Source organism: Falco naumanni, chromosome 10 (genome assembly GCF_017639655.2).
Source record: "Falco naumanni isolate bFalNau1 chromosome 10, bFalNau1.pat, whole genome shotgun sequence".
NCBI lineage: Eukaryota > Metazoa > Chordata > Aves > Falconiformes > Falconidae > Falco > Falco naumanni.
Window position 1 is genome coordinate 16,551,853 of NC_054063.1, and position 16,904 is coordinate 16,568,756.

General features: G+C 40.5%; 1 protein-coding gene across 1 annotated transcript; it reads left to right on the plus strand.

Moving 5' to 3' along the window:
* The first annotated feature begins 886 nt into the window (after window positions 1-886).
* CSRP3 (cysteine and glycine rich protein 3) lies at window positions 887-16,896 on the plus strand. Its single transcript, XM_040608806.1, has 6 exons — window positions 887-966; window positions 7,251-7,382; window positions 11,791-11,959; window positions 13,317-13,452; window positions 14,134-14,227; window positions 15,354-16,896. Exons 2-6 carry the CDS (start codon window positions 7,271-7,273, stop codon window positions 15,431-15,433), a joined length of 591 nt encoding a protein of 196 aa, XP_040464740.1. The 5' UTR covers window positions 887-966; window positions 7,251-7,270; the 3' UTR covers window positions 15,434-16,896.
* The last annotated feature ends 8 nt before the right edge of the window (window positions 16,897-16,904 follow it).

A 16,904-nucleotide genomic window follows, 5' to 3' on the forward strand; every position in this document is an offset into this window, starting at 1 on the left:
ATCTGACATGGATTTGGCTCCAATTTCCTTACGCTCCTGTGAAAGTCCCAGAGTTGAGACACTCAGCTTCTGGTGTTTAACCCCCAAACTGCAAGGGCCTGGCCCTCTCACACACAGCAAAGCCCACGATACTGAACAGAGTTGCTAAATTCAGGCATCCCTTTAGAAAATGAGAATTAGCTTCTAAATCTTTAAAGCACTTAAAATAAAACCCTGTAAAAAGTGAACTTTAAGTGCTTCATACCTTATTGTCCACACATCTAACATCTCTGCAGCAGCATCCATTTCCAAGGGGCTCAGCTGGGCACGGCAAATATAACCACGATGACTAGACATGCTGAACATTAGCCATATTAATCAGCCATCTTAATGCCTAAACCAGGAAAAAACTAAAAGATTAGAGTGAAAAGCGTAATTCTCTGTACCCTAAAAGAAAAACCAGTTCTATCTATCAAATCATGAACTACAGAATGAAATTCTGATTTAAAACTGTTGAGTTCCAAAGGTTCCTACAAACAGGTTTGGATTTTATTTTTTTTTTAATAATTATTTTTTTAAATTCCTTGTGACAATATGGCCATTTATGGCTAAATCTTCATTTCAGGAACCATTATTTTACGCCTTCACATTTAAACAATGCAGTAGCAACTATAAAACTTCAGTCTTTATTCGGGATCTGTTGGGCTGCCGTTCAGAACGCCCCGAGGTATAACTGAGGGGCTGCATTGTTGTCCACCTACTCACAAGTGGACATAAGGGAACAAAATGCCAGGCTTTTGTCAGAGGCTATTTTCAGCTTGGCGATAGCAGTGGCATTGCTCAGATCCCTGAAACTCTCCCTCATTCCCCTCCCCTCCCAGCTTATAGGGCCGACGGCGGTGGCCGCTGCATTTAAAGAGCGCAGGAATCCCTCACGGTGCAGCCCTTCAGGCCCAAGGAGGCAGGGGGAAGCATCAAGCGACTCCGGTAAGTAGCGTGCACCGGGTTCTGCCAGGACTGTCCGATATAAAAGTTTGCCTATTTTTTATTTTTTTTTCTCCCAACAGGTGGTAGAAACTTGTAAAAGCTTGTTGCTTGACAAATTAAAATGTATAGCTATAGTGTAGCAATGCAAGTCAAACTGAGCTAAGAGCAATATTTTAGGTTTGGAGTAGCCAACTGATAAGAGAGATTCTTCTGGGCTTCTCAGCCTGTTGAGTAGATACCAGGGTGACCAGATCAGGGTTGTGGGGTTCCTTGGTAATGATATACATTTTGACTACATACAAGACTGGATAACAAAAGTTTCAAAGTCTTTTAAAAAATTTTGTTACGAAGCTACAGAATTATATTGTCCACAAAACGTCTGTCTTTTTACACACAAATTTCTAAGCATATGAATTTATGGGCTTTTATACTTTCTCAGATGATAGTATTCTAGAAATAAAATTAAAAAATCCAAAAAGCAACCCCCCCCCCAAATCCTCAAAATATTTAATGTCAGCAACCAACTGGTTTTATATCGAATGAGAAAAAAGTTCTATGCGGACTTGACAGAAAATGGCTAGACAACAATGCAGGATGAAAGAATTCACACGTCTATCACTCCATCATTACAAGACAGCACCATTGGTCAAGTTTCCAGAAAAGGCCCAATAACTAAAAAAAAAATAAATATATATTTACTTTGAAAAGTTTTCTACCTAAAGGCAAAGTTATTTCAAAGAATAAAACCTGGTACATAGACTAAATAACTCTGTGTCTGATCTCAGTCATCACAGTACCATTTCACAGCCCATCACAGTTTTGCTCAGCACTTAAAAGACTTAGTGCACAGATAAGGATTTAGAGAAGGACCTTATGGAAGGAAAAGTGAAAGTTGATAGCTCAGGATTAGGTCTGGAAAAAGGAACAGGTCATCTGTACAGCAGGGTGCAGTTCCCCACAGCCACAAGAATCGAACTGAACACTGAGGCAGTGTGTGCAAGTAGCGGGGGGGTCGTGGTTTTGTTAAGTCAGAACTAAGTACCTTGTTCTAGCATCAGGATATCACATCTTTTGGAGGTGCGATCTTAAATTTCTGCAAAAGGGTGCACCAAGGAAGTTTTAAAAGAATTGTGGCATTACTATACTAGGAAATAATAGATAATTTGGAAGGACAGAGAAAAAAGCCAAGGACTCGGACACAGGGCTCTGGGGTTTTCGATCGCCTTTGCACATCATATCAAGTCACTTAAAATCTTTTGTTTCAAGTGGGCTTGTGTAACTTAGCATGACCACTGTCAATGAAAAATAAGTGTTTACTTCCCCATGTCAGTGTGGAAATTCCCATCCTTGATCTGTGTCGGTTTACTGCAGAAAGAAAGGGAAAACGCTAATCATTATGAGATGGTGGCGGGGGCTAAATGTATGATGCTAACTAATAAGCTTTAAATTTACCCACATCAATAGTCTATTGAATGCATCGGAACATAAGAAATACGATTATAAATATGTAACAATATTGCACCTTCATTAAATGAGCCCCATCTTCAAACAAAAACGTTTTCTCTGTGTGAGACTATTCTGCCGAGAGAGAACGCTTTCTGCAGCGAGTTGGATTTTGACAAACACACCTTCAGGCATTTTGAGACCCAGGGGCACAAATTCTGCTTTACTCCACAGACACAGCGAGATATAACCTAACCGTCTTGAGCATTAGCTGCAGAGAAAGAGGAAAAAATTATAGCAGTGGTTTATTGCAACTTTTATAAAGAAAGCTCTCTATTGTTACCACCATGGTGCTGGTGAGGTGGGTAACACTAAGGACAGTCAAATGAGTCACTGGTGGTCACAGGACAGGTCAGCAGCGGAGCTGTGATTAGATACTGGAATGAAGTCCTGGCTGCGTTGGCATTTCCCACAGACTTCAGCTGGGAAAAGAATTTCAACTGTAGCCTTGATACTTGCATTTCAACGTAGACAGTGATTTAACTTCATATTATTAGCATTTATTTGTTAGGTAAGGAATCTGTATTCTTATACTTTTAACCGAGCCTAGACCAAACAGCTAGCTGGGACTGAAAAAAAGAGAGAGAAGCAAGGCACGTCCTATCCATCAGTCCTGATTCAGCATTTTTACCACCAGTGGTCATGAAGGCCGACATTTCCAATCCCACTTATGCCCTTCAGAGCCATCCTATAGCATATGCGGCACCCTGAGACAATCCTCCCAGCTACACCATACACGACTTCTGCAGTCCGCTCAGACATGACCCAAGGTCTGGACTAACAAATGTCTAAGCATTTAGAAGGCAAACCCTCGTGTTTAACAGGGAAGCACCAGAATTACTTTCAACACCTTTCTCACCTGCGCCACGCTGCCTTGCACTCCTCTGCACACCTTCATCGGGCCAGCACTGCATCCACTTCCCACTCAGATCGATGGATCTAAATGCATTTTTGGATTATATTCTTATCAATAGCACTCCGATCAGAGCAAGACACGCACCGCAGCAGTTATGTGACATCCAGATTTGTGCAGTATGACTAACAGCCCAGCAAAAGACAGCTCACATTTTTTCATGCCTGTGCAGGGCAGAGAAACACTTCAAAGGCTTCCCTGGTGCCAGGCTAGCCTACATAGTAGTGCTACAAGCTCCAAATAACGAGAAGCACGTATCCTTGGCTGCACATCTCACGTGTATCAATTCTACTCCATATAGTAGCTGCATTTTGAAGTGGAACGATACAAGCTGCTAAATGCCATCAGAGCAAGTCCAAGAACACTCCTCCGGCTTAACAGTACTGGCAGCGCCTGCCAACGTGCCGCAGCACTCACCCTCAGAAGTTTCTCTGTCACATGTTCAATACGTTTAGAATGAGCCCACTCGACTTCCCACTAGATCACCAACATGTAACACATACCATGTGGTTAGCAGTCACTGCAAGTGAACCAGATTCAGATGACAAAGTTCAGGAAATTTCAGGGGGATTAAGACACTGACACCCAATGAAATTAAGTGAAATGAAGGCTTTGGGTGTATTTGTTTTCTTATGACAAATAGCAGACCAAGTTCTATTTGCACATTGTAAGGATGGAGCTTTACCCACCCTTATCATTTAGATGAGTAGAAAACTATGAATCCATATACCCTGTGGAATTCACTTGGTCACAGCTACACCTGCTGCACAGGCAGCACCCTCAGGGATGGCTGCAGGTCCGTGCTCCGAGAGATGAACAAAGCAAGGACACGAAGAGCGAGGCTTGCCCTGGTACCTCACCCAGCTGTTCAGCCAGCCAGTGCACACACCGCAGCATATGCTGCCCTTCTTATGCCACTATCCTTATGGGAATGTTTATACTGTGACAGCTTCCCATCAGGTGATGCCAAAAAAACATGGAAAATGTGTATGCATGCCCAGTCACGTTACTATAATTAGCCTCAGGAGCAATGGTTCTTTTAAGAGCTCTAACCACAGCCCGCAACAGCACAAGGTTTACTATCACGCATTATCAGACTTTTTCAGAGATTATTTTTTTCCCCTTCAGCTACTGATGTAATTACAGCTACTTTCCAACAAGCATCCTGTCGCCACAGACGGAGATGCTTGGTGTGCCTTTGAGGGGAACTAAACCAGCAGAGGCAGTTTTACATAGACTGCAGCTCCAAACCACTCTCCTCCCAGGCAGCCATCAGTGCTGCTCCCGCTGGGAATGGGTTTGACTGGAAACTTGATTTGAAAGGGAACACTATGAACACAAAAAACTCATTTTCATTTTCAAGGAACTGTCACAAAACTAATTTTTATCTCCCACTGCTCTTCCTTCTCTTAAAATGTTTGAAGCTTTACTTGAACTATTTTTATAAGAGAAAAAAAAGGCACCAATACAAAAGTACATTAAAAATAGGAGAAAATATAGAATGGTGCAATGAGACCATTAGATTTTACCCATGTGAAACATTTCTCTCTGTTCCTTTATCTTCCATTCAAAAGAAAGGGAAAAAAGATTTTTAATTTCTTTTCTTTAACAGTGCTGTTCAGTAACGCCTTCACTAAGTAAGAAGGGGCCAAATTCATAGTATGTTCCCTGTGTGCAATTATTTTTGTTTATTTCAGCAACATCAGATTTATGCTTTTTACTCATTACATAACAGATAAACAGAGCTAGAGGCAAGCTGAATTTTCTTTTCATTGATGCATCATTACTGCTCTCTAACTGTCAGAGCAGTTCGGCTCGTGAACAGCCTCCCAAGAGAACTGATAGGGTGTGAAAGAGATAAATGATGCTGTTGCTGTACGACAGCAGAGGACGAGGCTGCCTGAGCTGGGAAGGTTGTTCAGCTGAGCATAAATCAGCCTCACAGAGAGAAGGGGAGACTGGATCTCGCATGAGGGTAATGGGTATGCTGTCTACCACAGGTAACAGTCACAACAGTGAGTTACATATAACCATTATACATGGTTAAGGATATACTAGTAACTGCAGTACTAAAGCGGAGATGTTTGGATATGCTGGTATCTGCATCGTTACCAAACACTGATTGTAAAACGTGCCCATGTTGCTACATCTTCAGTGCTATGGCTTCAGTGTGTGCACAGACTCCTACACTACCTTCCTTCTGCTGAACACACACGTCTCTTACACCACTGCATGATTTTTAGTCTTAACTGCCAGAAAGAATTCCCTCCAGCTTCAGGTTCAGCCTACAGAGCTGGCATGTAGAAATTGTTCATTTCATTCTGAAATTTGGAAGATAGAGTATCGATACAAACATCACTGAGATGATGATAAACACAGGACGTTTACTACAGACATAGTAAAATGTTAGTCTAAAATACAAGCCATTGCAAAGACCAGCTACATTCCATCACTGCTGTGGAAACTCCCCTCTGCCTCTCAACCTCAGAAGAAAATTCTCCAGTAGCGGGCCTGATTGAGCGTTCAAAATTCTTTTCTTAGTTAAGAATATCTTATTGTGAATTTAATCAAACACAAATAGCACAACCAGGCTTTGAAAGAACTATAATAAGAAGGTGACTGGTTTTCCAAGAAGGAGAAGGAAGGCTGGTGCCAGGAGCTTGGAACAACCTGATAATACAGTGTGCAGATGACAAGATGACGTCCCAGTCTTTCCAGAAACGATGACTCAAACAAGAAAACAGAAGGGCAAACCATAGGTTGGGGTTGTTTCAGATGCATGATAGCACAATCATCAGGAAAAGCACTTACCCAGCCTGCCGTCAGGCGACCGAAGCTGGGCTCCTGCCTCCGACACTGCCCTCCTGTGTGACCTTGGGCAAGTCACCTCAACACTCACTGGAATAGCAAGAACTAGAACAGTAACCACTACTCTTTTTTTCTCTGATGTTTAGATTTTAAAAGCAACTGACAAACTAAAACACACCTCAAGCAGCTTAGGAAGCTATCTATTACTACTTTCTAACAGCTGTGCAGCACAGTGACCTTGCAGCTCTTTTATAAGGAATTCAGAAAAGCAACAAACAACTTGCTTCTATTAAAGTGTCCTCTGAAATAACATTTTATGTGTTAAGCTTCAAGGTGGAATTAAGCAAGTATGAGTTGTATAAAATAATATCATACTGCCGCAGAAAATTGCCTTTATACAAGCTCATGTGGCAGTGGATGACCTAGCAGTTGCTTTGGAGAGGTACGGATAGCAGTACATGCTGTCTCTTAACAGAGGGTCTAGGTAGAATACTGTCCTGTAGAAAACTTAGTGCCAAATACTGTCCATGCTTTTGCTTAAAGTCCAGTAAAGCTTCAAAGTGTTTGTTAGTCTCCATTAAAAACCGCCTCACCAAAACCAGACCAACACACATAAAGCAAAAGCTGAGGGGCAAAGGCTACGGTGGAATACAGGGGAGGGCAGGATTGAAAGAAAATTACCATTTGTCAGAAAATAAATCCTAGATCCACTTCTCCAGAAGAGGTTTCAGTGATCCTGGCACCTTTTCACTGAAACACCTCACAGTCATTTCATGTGTTTACCATCATGAGCTAGGGAACATCCTTATTTACAAAGGAGGGTTGCACAACATAGGATTTAGACTGCCCCTGCTCCCTGAAGCACCAGGCTAGCACCCTCACCCATGGGTCGCGTATGTTCCTGCTACCGCACAGGTACTTAGTATATTGCAGGGATGCAATAGCAGTTGACTGGAGATGGGGAAAACCCAATAATTTAAAAGAAAATAAAAATCAAGTTGTTCTGTTTAAAATAACTCACTTCTGCTGTTGTATTTATTTTTATAATCTGATTTGCCAGGTTGCCCTTCAGATATAAGGATGCCAAACTGGGGAGGTGGAGCCAAATGTGGTGCCTGTGAAAAGACCGTGTACCACGCTGAGGAAATCCAGTGCAATGGAAGGAGTTTCCACAAGACGTGCTTCCTCTGCAGTAAGCTGGGCTACACTCTTTTAACTTCAAAGAATTCCAATAGCTCTGTATACGTTTTCCATCAAAGGTAGTAAATTCACCTCTGCATTACTCTGCATGCAATAAAGGCGCTTCCATTGCCCCAGTTCATCACGTTTGCTCATGGGACGCCTACAGCAGGTTTTTAAACACCCTAAGCAACATCCAGCATGGTAGAAGCAACGAGCATCAGACTGAATTTTGCAAAGGAGAAGTTTTGTTAAAGCTTATGCCTCTTACTTGTGGGGAAGTTTGAATAGAGGGCATCACATATTGATCATCCTACTTGAAGTACAGCACAGCGAAACGCGTTCTGGTCTGGCACTCTCTAGTAACATAAAGATGAAACCTATTTCCCATCCTCTTAGCAATGGAAGGATGGAAAATGATGGCATCTGTTTTCAGAGCAGCCACCAGTTTTCTGAAATGCCACTGTGGTGCTCCATAGCGGCCCTTAATAATCAAGCCCAGTTTTCCAGCCCTTTCTAGCAGTCTGCCTCTCAGGCTCCTGACTTTTCTTTTTCCAAACGTGCCTTGGATGATTTTTTTGTCAGGGACACTAGAGTGCTGCAGTATCACATATCTCCAAAAAATACTACCTTCTGTCCACAGCAGAGCATGCTATAGGTTTGGTTCAGGTTAGAAAGTCTAGAAGAACTAAACAAACGGCACTGACAGGACAGAAGTATATGAGATAATATGGGATTTTATAGGAGATGATTACTTTTATGGTGAATCCCCACATTAATTCATTTCACACAGGAAAGCTGAAAGACATTACCCTGGTGTCATCAAAATCTCCTGCCAACACCCTACAAACACCTGCGTCTCCTCCTTCCCCATATTTCATACAGTCCCATTTCCCTTTTTCACCCCACCACCTCTGCAGTGTTTGGCAGACAGCGTCCAGGAATTTTGCTCTCCCTGCAGATGAGCCAACATTTGAAAAATTAGAGAGGAGGTATCAGTTCAGCTCTGCTCACCTTCTGTGGAGAGAGTAAACAATTTGATAAGAACTAAAGATAGCTAAATAGTTTATTTTGCAGACAACACTTGAGATTTAGTACCTTTGCAGTATGAATTCCAACATGACAGCTTAGAAGCCACTAAATGCAATTTTTCCTCCTCCTCTCCTGGACGGACAAAGAATGCTTGTTTGGAGGCATGAGACTGATACTACATGTTTTGATGACACGGCACACTACTAAGCGGAATCAGTCCAAATAACTTCCTTGAGTCGTCTTTGCCTTTCTCCCAGGGCCCTGCAAGCGATGTCTAACAGACTGAGTAAGGAAGAATTCCCACAAAAAATGTAATGGACAACCTTCAGCCAATTCTTCAAGAACGATAAAAATCTCAGTTTTGTGAAAACCACAGACTTGTTATTGCTTCTTTGTGCTGCCTATAACAGTTAATACTAAGTGTCAGAGAGCTACAGGGAGAGGGGCACGAACATGGTAACTGAGAAAAGCTTTCACTGACACTTGTGCTTTATCAAATGCTAGAAAATTAAACAGCAGAAGATGACAAATTAGTAGACTCTCCAACGACTAACAAAAATAAACAGCTGTCCTAATAAGGCATAGTTAATAATGTTTCTCTCCTACCTAATACCTGAACAAGTTTAAGCTTCATTCATAGCATAACTGATTTTTTATTTTTAGCCATTCGTGATAACCAACGTCCATCCATTAACTTTGCCAACTGTTTCGGGTTTTTGTGGTTTGGATTTTTTGTTTGTTTGATTTTTGTCAGTAGGTTGGGGTTTGGGGTGGGGTGGGGGTGGAGTGAGGTTTGGTTTATTTTATTTTATTTGCTCCTCAGAGTCCTAAGTCTGAATTGAATTATTAATAAGTTAGATACTAAAAAAAGTATTCCCAGCAGAAGTATGTTTAAGGTCAAAAACTAATGATGCATCTAAGCCCGGTTGGCATATGAGGCGTGTTAAATGGCTTTACTTTTCCCATGATTCACACACACTCATCAGCAGCTCTGGGCAACTCAGTATCATGTTCATGGGCTTTTCAATGAACCAATTATAGGATTCAGTTTCTTAGCAGAAGAAAACCAATGCTCCTCAACCTCATCTCAGGTACAGAAAGAGTTAACCTATTTAGCTGAGCTTTTATGTATCTTGGTATTAAATATATTCAAAATATGTTTTATATTTTACATTATATTTGACCAGACAGACAGAACACACCAGTATCTTGAGACCAAAAAGTTCAATTTGGCCAAATTCTAACCAATTCAAACCAACCTGTTTACACAGTAAGGATCAGACAAGCTACACTATAAATCACACACGCTCCAATCCACAGTTCTTCCCTACAAACATGGGAAAGAAACTCCTTCCCAACAAGCCCTCCTTCCCACGCAGACTGCTGTTTTTACCTACCTCGTTCCCCCGTCAGCTCTTACTTAAACCACAGCTGTGACGGACATTTGGCAGGATCTCACGCCATCGACCTGAAACTTCTTAGTACCGGCTGGCGAGCAGTATCTGTTGGCAGATGACGGGTCTCAAAGTTATTTCAACAATAGCACTTCAAGGGCTTTTGCTCCATCTGTTGCGGTGAATTGATACTCTATCCCTAAGGTGCCAGAAATAGAAGCACTTTAGCTACTGCTAGAGTTTCCATCATCCCTTAACTCCCTTAGCAAACATAATTATCATCTCAAAGCAGAAGAGACGGTAGCACTGGGAGATCAGGTTCACGCGTTCACAGAAGCCCCGTGTTTTATTTCTATTAACCATAAAGGTCCTTGTGAATTATTTTCCCTCTATGCAGCGCAGCGGCAGCATTGAAGCTGCGGAGGTTCCAGTATCAGCTTAAATTTCCTGATGTGGATGAATTTTAGAGTCACAGCAGGACAGTTCAACATGGGGGGAAAGGGACCAACCAAACAGTCAGTCAGCTATTCTACGGCTTGAACTTCCAGCGGCTTTCAATAGTTCTGTATTTCACAGGTTTCTGTTGCTTACGTGAGCTAAGCAACTTTATTGTCCAAGCTACCAACAGCCCATCCATGACTGGAACGCCTGCTGTGGGACACGCACTTCTTCAAAGGAAGCTGGAGAGAAACTTTTTGCCCATTTTCTTTTTCTCTATCAACCACTGTTGAAACAGTGAAGTATTGAAATTTTATTTTTTAAGCATACTGCGAGCCCCTGGTTTTCTCTAGGCACTCCAAACTAAAGCTCCGTCTTCCCTCGGTGGGGTGGGGGCTATTGCACACCGAGTTCCCAAAACGCTGCAGCATACACAGTCACCAAGCAGATGAGAACTGTAGCTATTGTTTTTTTCTCCCCATTCATTAACGTCCAATTTCCACGCATAAGCAGCAAAGAGATCCACTGGACCGGTAACGGAGTTCAGCCTCTAAACACTGACCAGGTTTTAGATGAGTGAAGAACTGGGGAGGCCGCAGTTTCGCTTCCATGGCCACTAGATAAGAATAACCATGCATGAGACAGGTCTCAGCAATGCTGGTTAGCTCTAGACACAGCTTGTGTTTCTCAAAACATGGATACGTGCTTACTGAGATCCCCAAAGCAGCAGCTGTGAGCACTCATCAGCTTTTGGTCCTTCCAAGTTGAGGCTTAGTTTAAAGCAGTGCTGTAGAGAATCTTAACTCGTATTCCATTATGAATGTCGGGTATTCCTACAGCATCTTCTGTCCACACGTCTCCAAGACCTTGCTTAGTGAGCTGAGCCAAGCAGTATTTCTCCATAACGAACACAACTAGGAAGAGGCATCCATTTTTGGTACGGCTATAGTCATATTCTTGCCATATTCTGGAGGAAGTCTAACAGAGCTGAAACTACCAGCTGACGGGGATCACAGCTTCACCTTGCACCACAGCGTAAACAAACACATAACAAAACCCATGTCCTGCTTGACTCTGCCTGGACATGGTATGGATGTTACATCCCTTTTTGGAAACATGCATTAAAATAGCATGGGCTGGCATGAGAAAGCCACCACAGACTCAGAGTGACTATTTTGAAAGGTGCAGATGCACAACACGATCACCCCTGCAACCTCCTCTTTTTTTTTTTTTTTCTTTTTTTTTTTCCTTTTCTTTTCTTATTTTAAGGTTTGGGAGTTTAGAATGATGATCTCAAATCCATCTTAAGCTTTGCAGATCTAGACAAATTGTCTTGACAAGCCCGTAATTGCCCACGGCAAAAACAGTGTGTAGTGTGTGCATTCACAACTACTCTAGCAACAGCGCAGTGAAGTTTTATACTGACTACAGGCTAACACCTTTTTTTTCCTGTGAAGATAAACAAAAAATAAACACTAATTGTAATTATTCTCAGCCATGTAAATTCAAATTTGAAAACGCCAATGTTGATACGTGCCTTTCTCTTCCTGTTTTCAGTGGCTTGCAGAAAAGCTCTGGACAGTACCACAGTAGCAGCTCACGAATCCGAAATCTACTGCAAAACTTGTTATGGGAGAAAATACGGTCCCAAAGGTATCGGCTTTGGACAAGGGGCAGGATGTCTCAGCACTGATACTGGTGACCATCTGGGCCTGAATCTGCAACAGTGAGTTCAGTCCCACTGACAGCACTTTTTTCTGGTACTACTTGTCACTTAGCAGGGTATTCTAGATATTTTACTCTGTTTCCATAACAACATCCAGCATAAGCAGCACTGCAGGCTTTCCTACAACCTTTCCTTCAGTGGACACAGTAATTTACCAGTTTTTAATGATGTTCACGCTCTTCAAGCCTTCTTTACAAATTATCTCCTCCTTCAATGGGCAATTATTCTGCAGAAGCAGCCTTTATATGCCACCACAGACATAAATATTCACTGCAATTGTAATTTGCCATTAGTGGCACTGCGAAGTCACATTCACCATAGAACGTGGCAGTATTTTTTTTTCCTCCAAGAGACTAAAACACAGTTAGGTTTTACTATTAGAGAAATAATCACACTACCACACACTGTTAACTCTCCTCTCAATATGGGAAATAACATTTCTAAATCCTCCCTGTGGCTCAAGTAACACTTACAAACACACCAAGATGTTTGAACAAAGGAACTCTAATGGGATACCATCTTCCAAAAGCACATAATTATCTCTGACAGTACGTTTTTATAGTATTTTTCTATGATTCTCAAAGCTGCACATTTCCAAATCAACAACACTTTCTTCTGGTATAACTATAAGGAAACCAATTAACCAATGTGCTGTGCAGGAAAGAAAAGCTTAAATAATGTATTTAACTGTAGCTCCTTGTAAGATATGAATCCATTACAGGCTGAGTTCTGCATCAAAAATTGTCATCTCCCGTAGATTTAATGACCTGTTGCAGTTCAACAATCTGGTAATTCAGCAGTCATTCCGTGAAAAGCTAACACAAAGACATAAAGCACAATGTCCAGAAACACAAAGCAAAGCTACTTTTCTGATGTGCTTTGGAGCCCAGGCCAGTGAAGAACCCCAGTTCCTGGTCCACACATTTCTGTGACTAACAAAAAACCCGCATGCAAAATCTAACTTTTATTTTCCACTCACCGAATGCCAGCAGATAGCCAGTTACAAAGAACAAAGAGGTCTTTTGCTTTTATTTCCCCTCTTGCCTCTTAATAAAATTCTTTTTTACTTTCACTTTTCATTAAGTATCATATTTTCTGCATGTGGCTGCTGTCAGCTCCATTTTCTCAGCCCAAACCAGTTAACATCGGCGGTTACAGTATCAGCTTTTCAATGACACAACACAGCATTCAACAGAAAACTTGCATCACCTCTTGCCACCCCCCCCCCCCTTTTGCATGTCTAAGACCAATAAATTAAATATTCTTTATCCCTTACCAAAAAATGATGGAATTGTATTTCTAAAATGAAGATAACATTTTAAGCTCTATTGTAAAACGCTGGAAACTTCTGTTTTAGGGGGTCACCAAAGTCTGCTCATCCTTCTACACAAAGTAATCCTTCAAAGTTTGCCAAAAAGATGGTAGATGTGGATAAATGTCCCCGTTGTGGCAAATCAGTGTATGCTGCAGAGAAGATCATGGGAGGAGGAAAGGTAAGTAGTTACTACGGCATCTAGAAACAAAACACACTTTCAAAATGCTGATAAACTATAGCTAATAAGTCCTTGATCTTTTCAATTTTTACTCCTAGTCTCAAGGAAGAAAACATGAGGAAGAATTAGCAAATTGCTAGAGTCCAATATACTTTCAGGTTTAAAACCATGTGTTTTTCATAAACCACCGTCAACTTTTTGTGTCTTGTTGATGTCTGAAGAATAACACCTGGCTACTGTGCAGCCTGGCTCTTCTACCACTGTTATAAATATTCCCAGAGATGGTAGTAGAATAATTTAAACATTTATTTGTAGTGGCAATTGCAGCTATATTACAGAGATCCCATGACTAGAGCTTTTCTCACATGACGTGCTAGCTCTCTGCTCTAGGAACTCTTACTAGAATATTACCTCTGCGTATCAAAGAAGTGGCCAAAACAAGAGTAACATCTATAGCTCCCACTTTTTACTACACCTCCGTCAATAACAAAGTCACTAGGTAAGGTCTTGATTTTTGATCATAAAGTAACCAAAAAGACTAACCTAGAATGACTAAAAACAAAAGCTGTAAAACCAACAAAACAGCCTAAACCTTTTCACGCCATAAAAAGCAATTGATTCTTGTACCTGCTAGCTGCACACTTTCTGTAATATACAACAAATTGTCTTAATTTTACTCAGCCCTGGCATAAGACGTGCTTCCGCTGTGCTATCTGTGGAAAGAGCTTAGAATCCACGAACGTTACAGACAAAGATGGAGAGCTCTATTGTAAAGGTAAGAACCGTAATGAGCTGAACCGCCTGAGTCCATCTAGAATTAGTATTGCCACCATGATTTACCTTGTGGCATGCTTAACAACTTCATGAAAACTCATTTTATCTTTTTTTAAAAACTTCCCAAAAGCAAAGTAAAGAGCTAAGCTAACATCGCATCTTCTACTATTGACATATAAATTTAGAGGTTGTCATTTTTCTACAAATATGACATCCTCTCAGACCTGTCCTCAGACCTTTTAACACGGACACTGGCCATACCTGCTGGGCAGACTCTTGTACCTGCACAAGCTCACTCAGTAAAGAAAAAAAATGATTAAAAACCCACAAAGACACAGATCTGCAAAGGTCATGGTCCTAATTTGAATTCTTGACAGTAAAAGTAAAAAACACTTTACTACATTGGAAGCGCAGATGGTAGCGCATTAATGCCAAATTATACATCCAGATGTTCTCAGATCAAAAGAGTTCACAGACTTCACTCGACTCTTAGATATTGCTTAAGGGGAAAAATATGCAAAGTTTTTATATCCTAGGCTAACTTTATAGAGAACCCTAAAGTGGAATACTTAAGTTCTGTGACTTCCGTTACAGACTGACAACTGCAGATCAGATTAGCATATTTGCTAATTACATCAGCATATTTGGAGAAATACGCTGACCACGACGACTTCCTTACCAGAGCAGTGATAAGTAACTATGCACACACTTAGGAACACAGAGTTAAAATGGAATGGTTAAAAACTACCATCCATCAACAGTTTGTAGACTACGCTCTACTTCTTTTAACCACCTCTGAAAATATTGGACTGATTACTCAGTCTGTATTACTCATACAGACCAAGTTTTACTGAGTGTTTTCAGACAGGAAAGTAGCTTTGATGAAAATTTTACTTAGATCTTAAATACATACAGTTTCTTAATTTATTTTTTTTTATGAGAACATCAGATGTGACTGCTGTTTAATAGTTTCAGTATTAGAACCCGTTGACACTTCTGGGAAAGACATTATTTCAGATTTCCTTCCTTTCATTACCTTAAATTTGGTAGTAGTACTAAAACCAAAAGTCATTTACCTCTATATGCAAACATTCAGAATACCATTTACCTCCCTCCTTCTTTTGCAGTTTGCTATGCAAAAAATTTCGGTCCCAAAGGAATTGGGTTTGGTGGCCTCACCCAAGTGGAAAAGAAGGAGTGCGAATGAGAAGAAATGGATGCAACAGACTCCAACTACTGCTGATGCCACCAAGTGATAGTTGTCAAGTAAAACATTAAAGATCACATATTGCTAAGGACCTAGGGCATTTAATATTTTCCACCTTGCAGGAAAAACTTGTGAGCTTGTAACTTAAGAAATTCTTAGAATAGCTTAAAAAGGTACAGTGATAAAACAAGATTCATGTTTGTTCTACAGAAAAAAAAAGACAAAAAGCTCTCATGGAACATTAATGCTTCTTAAACTAGTATTTACCACACTTCAGACTGGAATTTTAAAGACTCAGCATACTGTCCCATTTAGTTAGAGATACCTTATGGAGCACGAGGGTCAGAGTGTTCCAAGTTAGGCTGTTACTTTCCTTTGTTCAGAACGTTATGCTGTCTGTATTTCTACCAATCTCCTAGCGGCATTTTGAACATGTTGACATTTTGTGTTATGGCAAAGTAGATGTTATTCGCTTTGAGACAATTAAAAAGGATTTGGAATTCTTTCAAAGGGAGATATTTCTGAAGAAAAACAACATTTTCTTAGAATACTTTTAAGTTTTGTTATTGTATGATTTCAAGCTACAATAAAGTACTGATATTGCTTCACATTATTTTTACTTCAATTTGCTTGTGATTTTTATGTTCCACGGTGTTGCAGATAAATGCACTTCACAGAGACGAATTACATTCCCTATTTGTTAACTACAAGAATTGCACTGCATTACACTGCTTTACTCTTACGTTATCAGTTCTAGATGCTATTTAACTTGAATTTTCTGATCTTGATCCGTTTCCCTGCTGGTTTCCGTTATTACCTACTTTGACCTCTATTCCAAACCACACCAACCAGGTGGCTACTCCAGACCAACACTGAAGCCTTTTCTCGGGAACATGGCTGATATCTAGCTATTAAAGATCTATGCACGTAGCTGAGAACAATTCCCAATTTTTCTATACATTGCTATTTTCCATCATCAGCTTACCCATTTTCATACACTATCAGGGCGTATATACATGACAAAACATAAGTCAAAGAGTCAGACTTTCTCTTAGTTTTGTGCCTACCTGTTCTTAAATACCTCACTGGTCACATATCCCTTGAATCTATTTCAGTCTGTAAAGATATAGTTAGAAGCATGAAAGCTCTATTTTATTACATGTAAACCCCTCAAACAAAAAGACTTACTAGAGCTTTTCACAACATAAGCAATAAAATGACAGGGTAATTTTAACATTAAATTTTTCCCTACAAACATTCCCCTTAATTTTCAAATGTAATTTTCTTTTATTGTCTGCAAAACAAAGCAAAGGGTACCAATGTGGTTTTGTAATTCTGCCCTAACAAAACTTACCTTTAAAAAATACATTCTTAGTGTCATCTCATCACATAAATTTTCAGTTTCAGCTCAAACTATATATACACACATATAGTGATCATTCCATATACAAACTTGCTGAGCTTATGCAAG

Coding starts and splice junctions, on each gene's coding strand:
- CSRP3 (XM_040608806.1), top strand. CDS start 7,271: ATGCCAAACTGGGGAGGTGGAGCCAAATGTGGTGCCTGTGAAAAGACC. Junction 7,383..11,790: donor CAAGACGTGCTTCCTCTGCA/GTAAGCTGGGCT, acceptor TCCTGTTTTCAG/TGGCTTGCAGAAAAGCTCTG. Junction 13,453..14,133: donor AGATCATGGGAGGAGGAAAG/GTAAGTAGTTAC, acceptor AATTTTACTCAG/CCCTGGCATAAGACGTGCTT.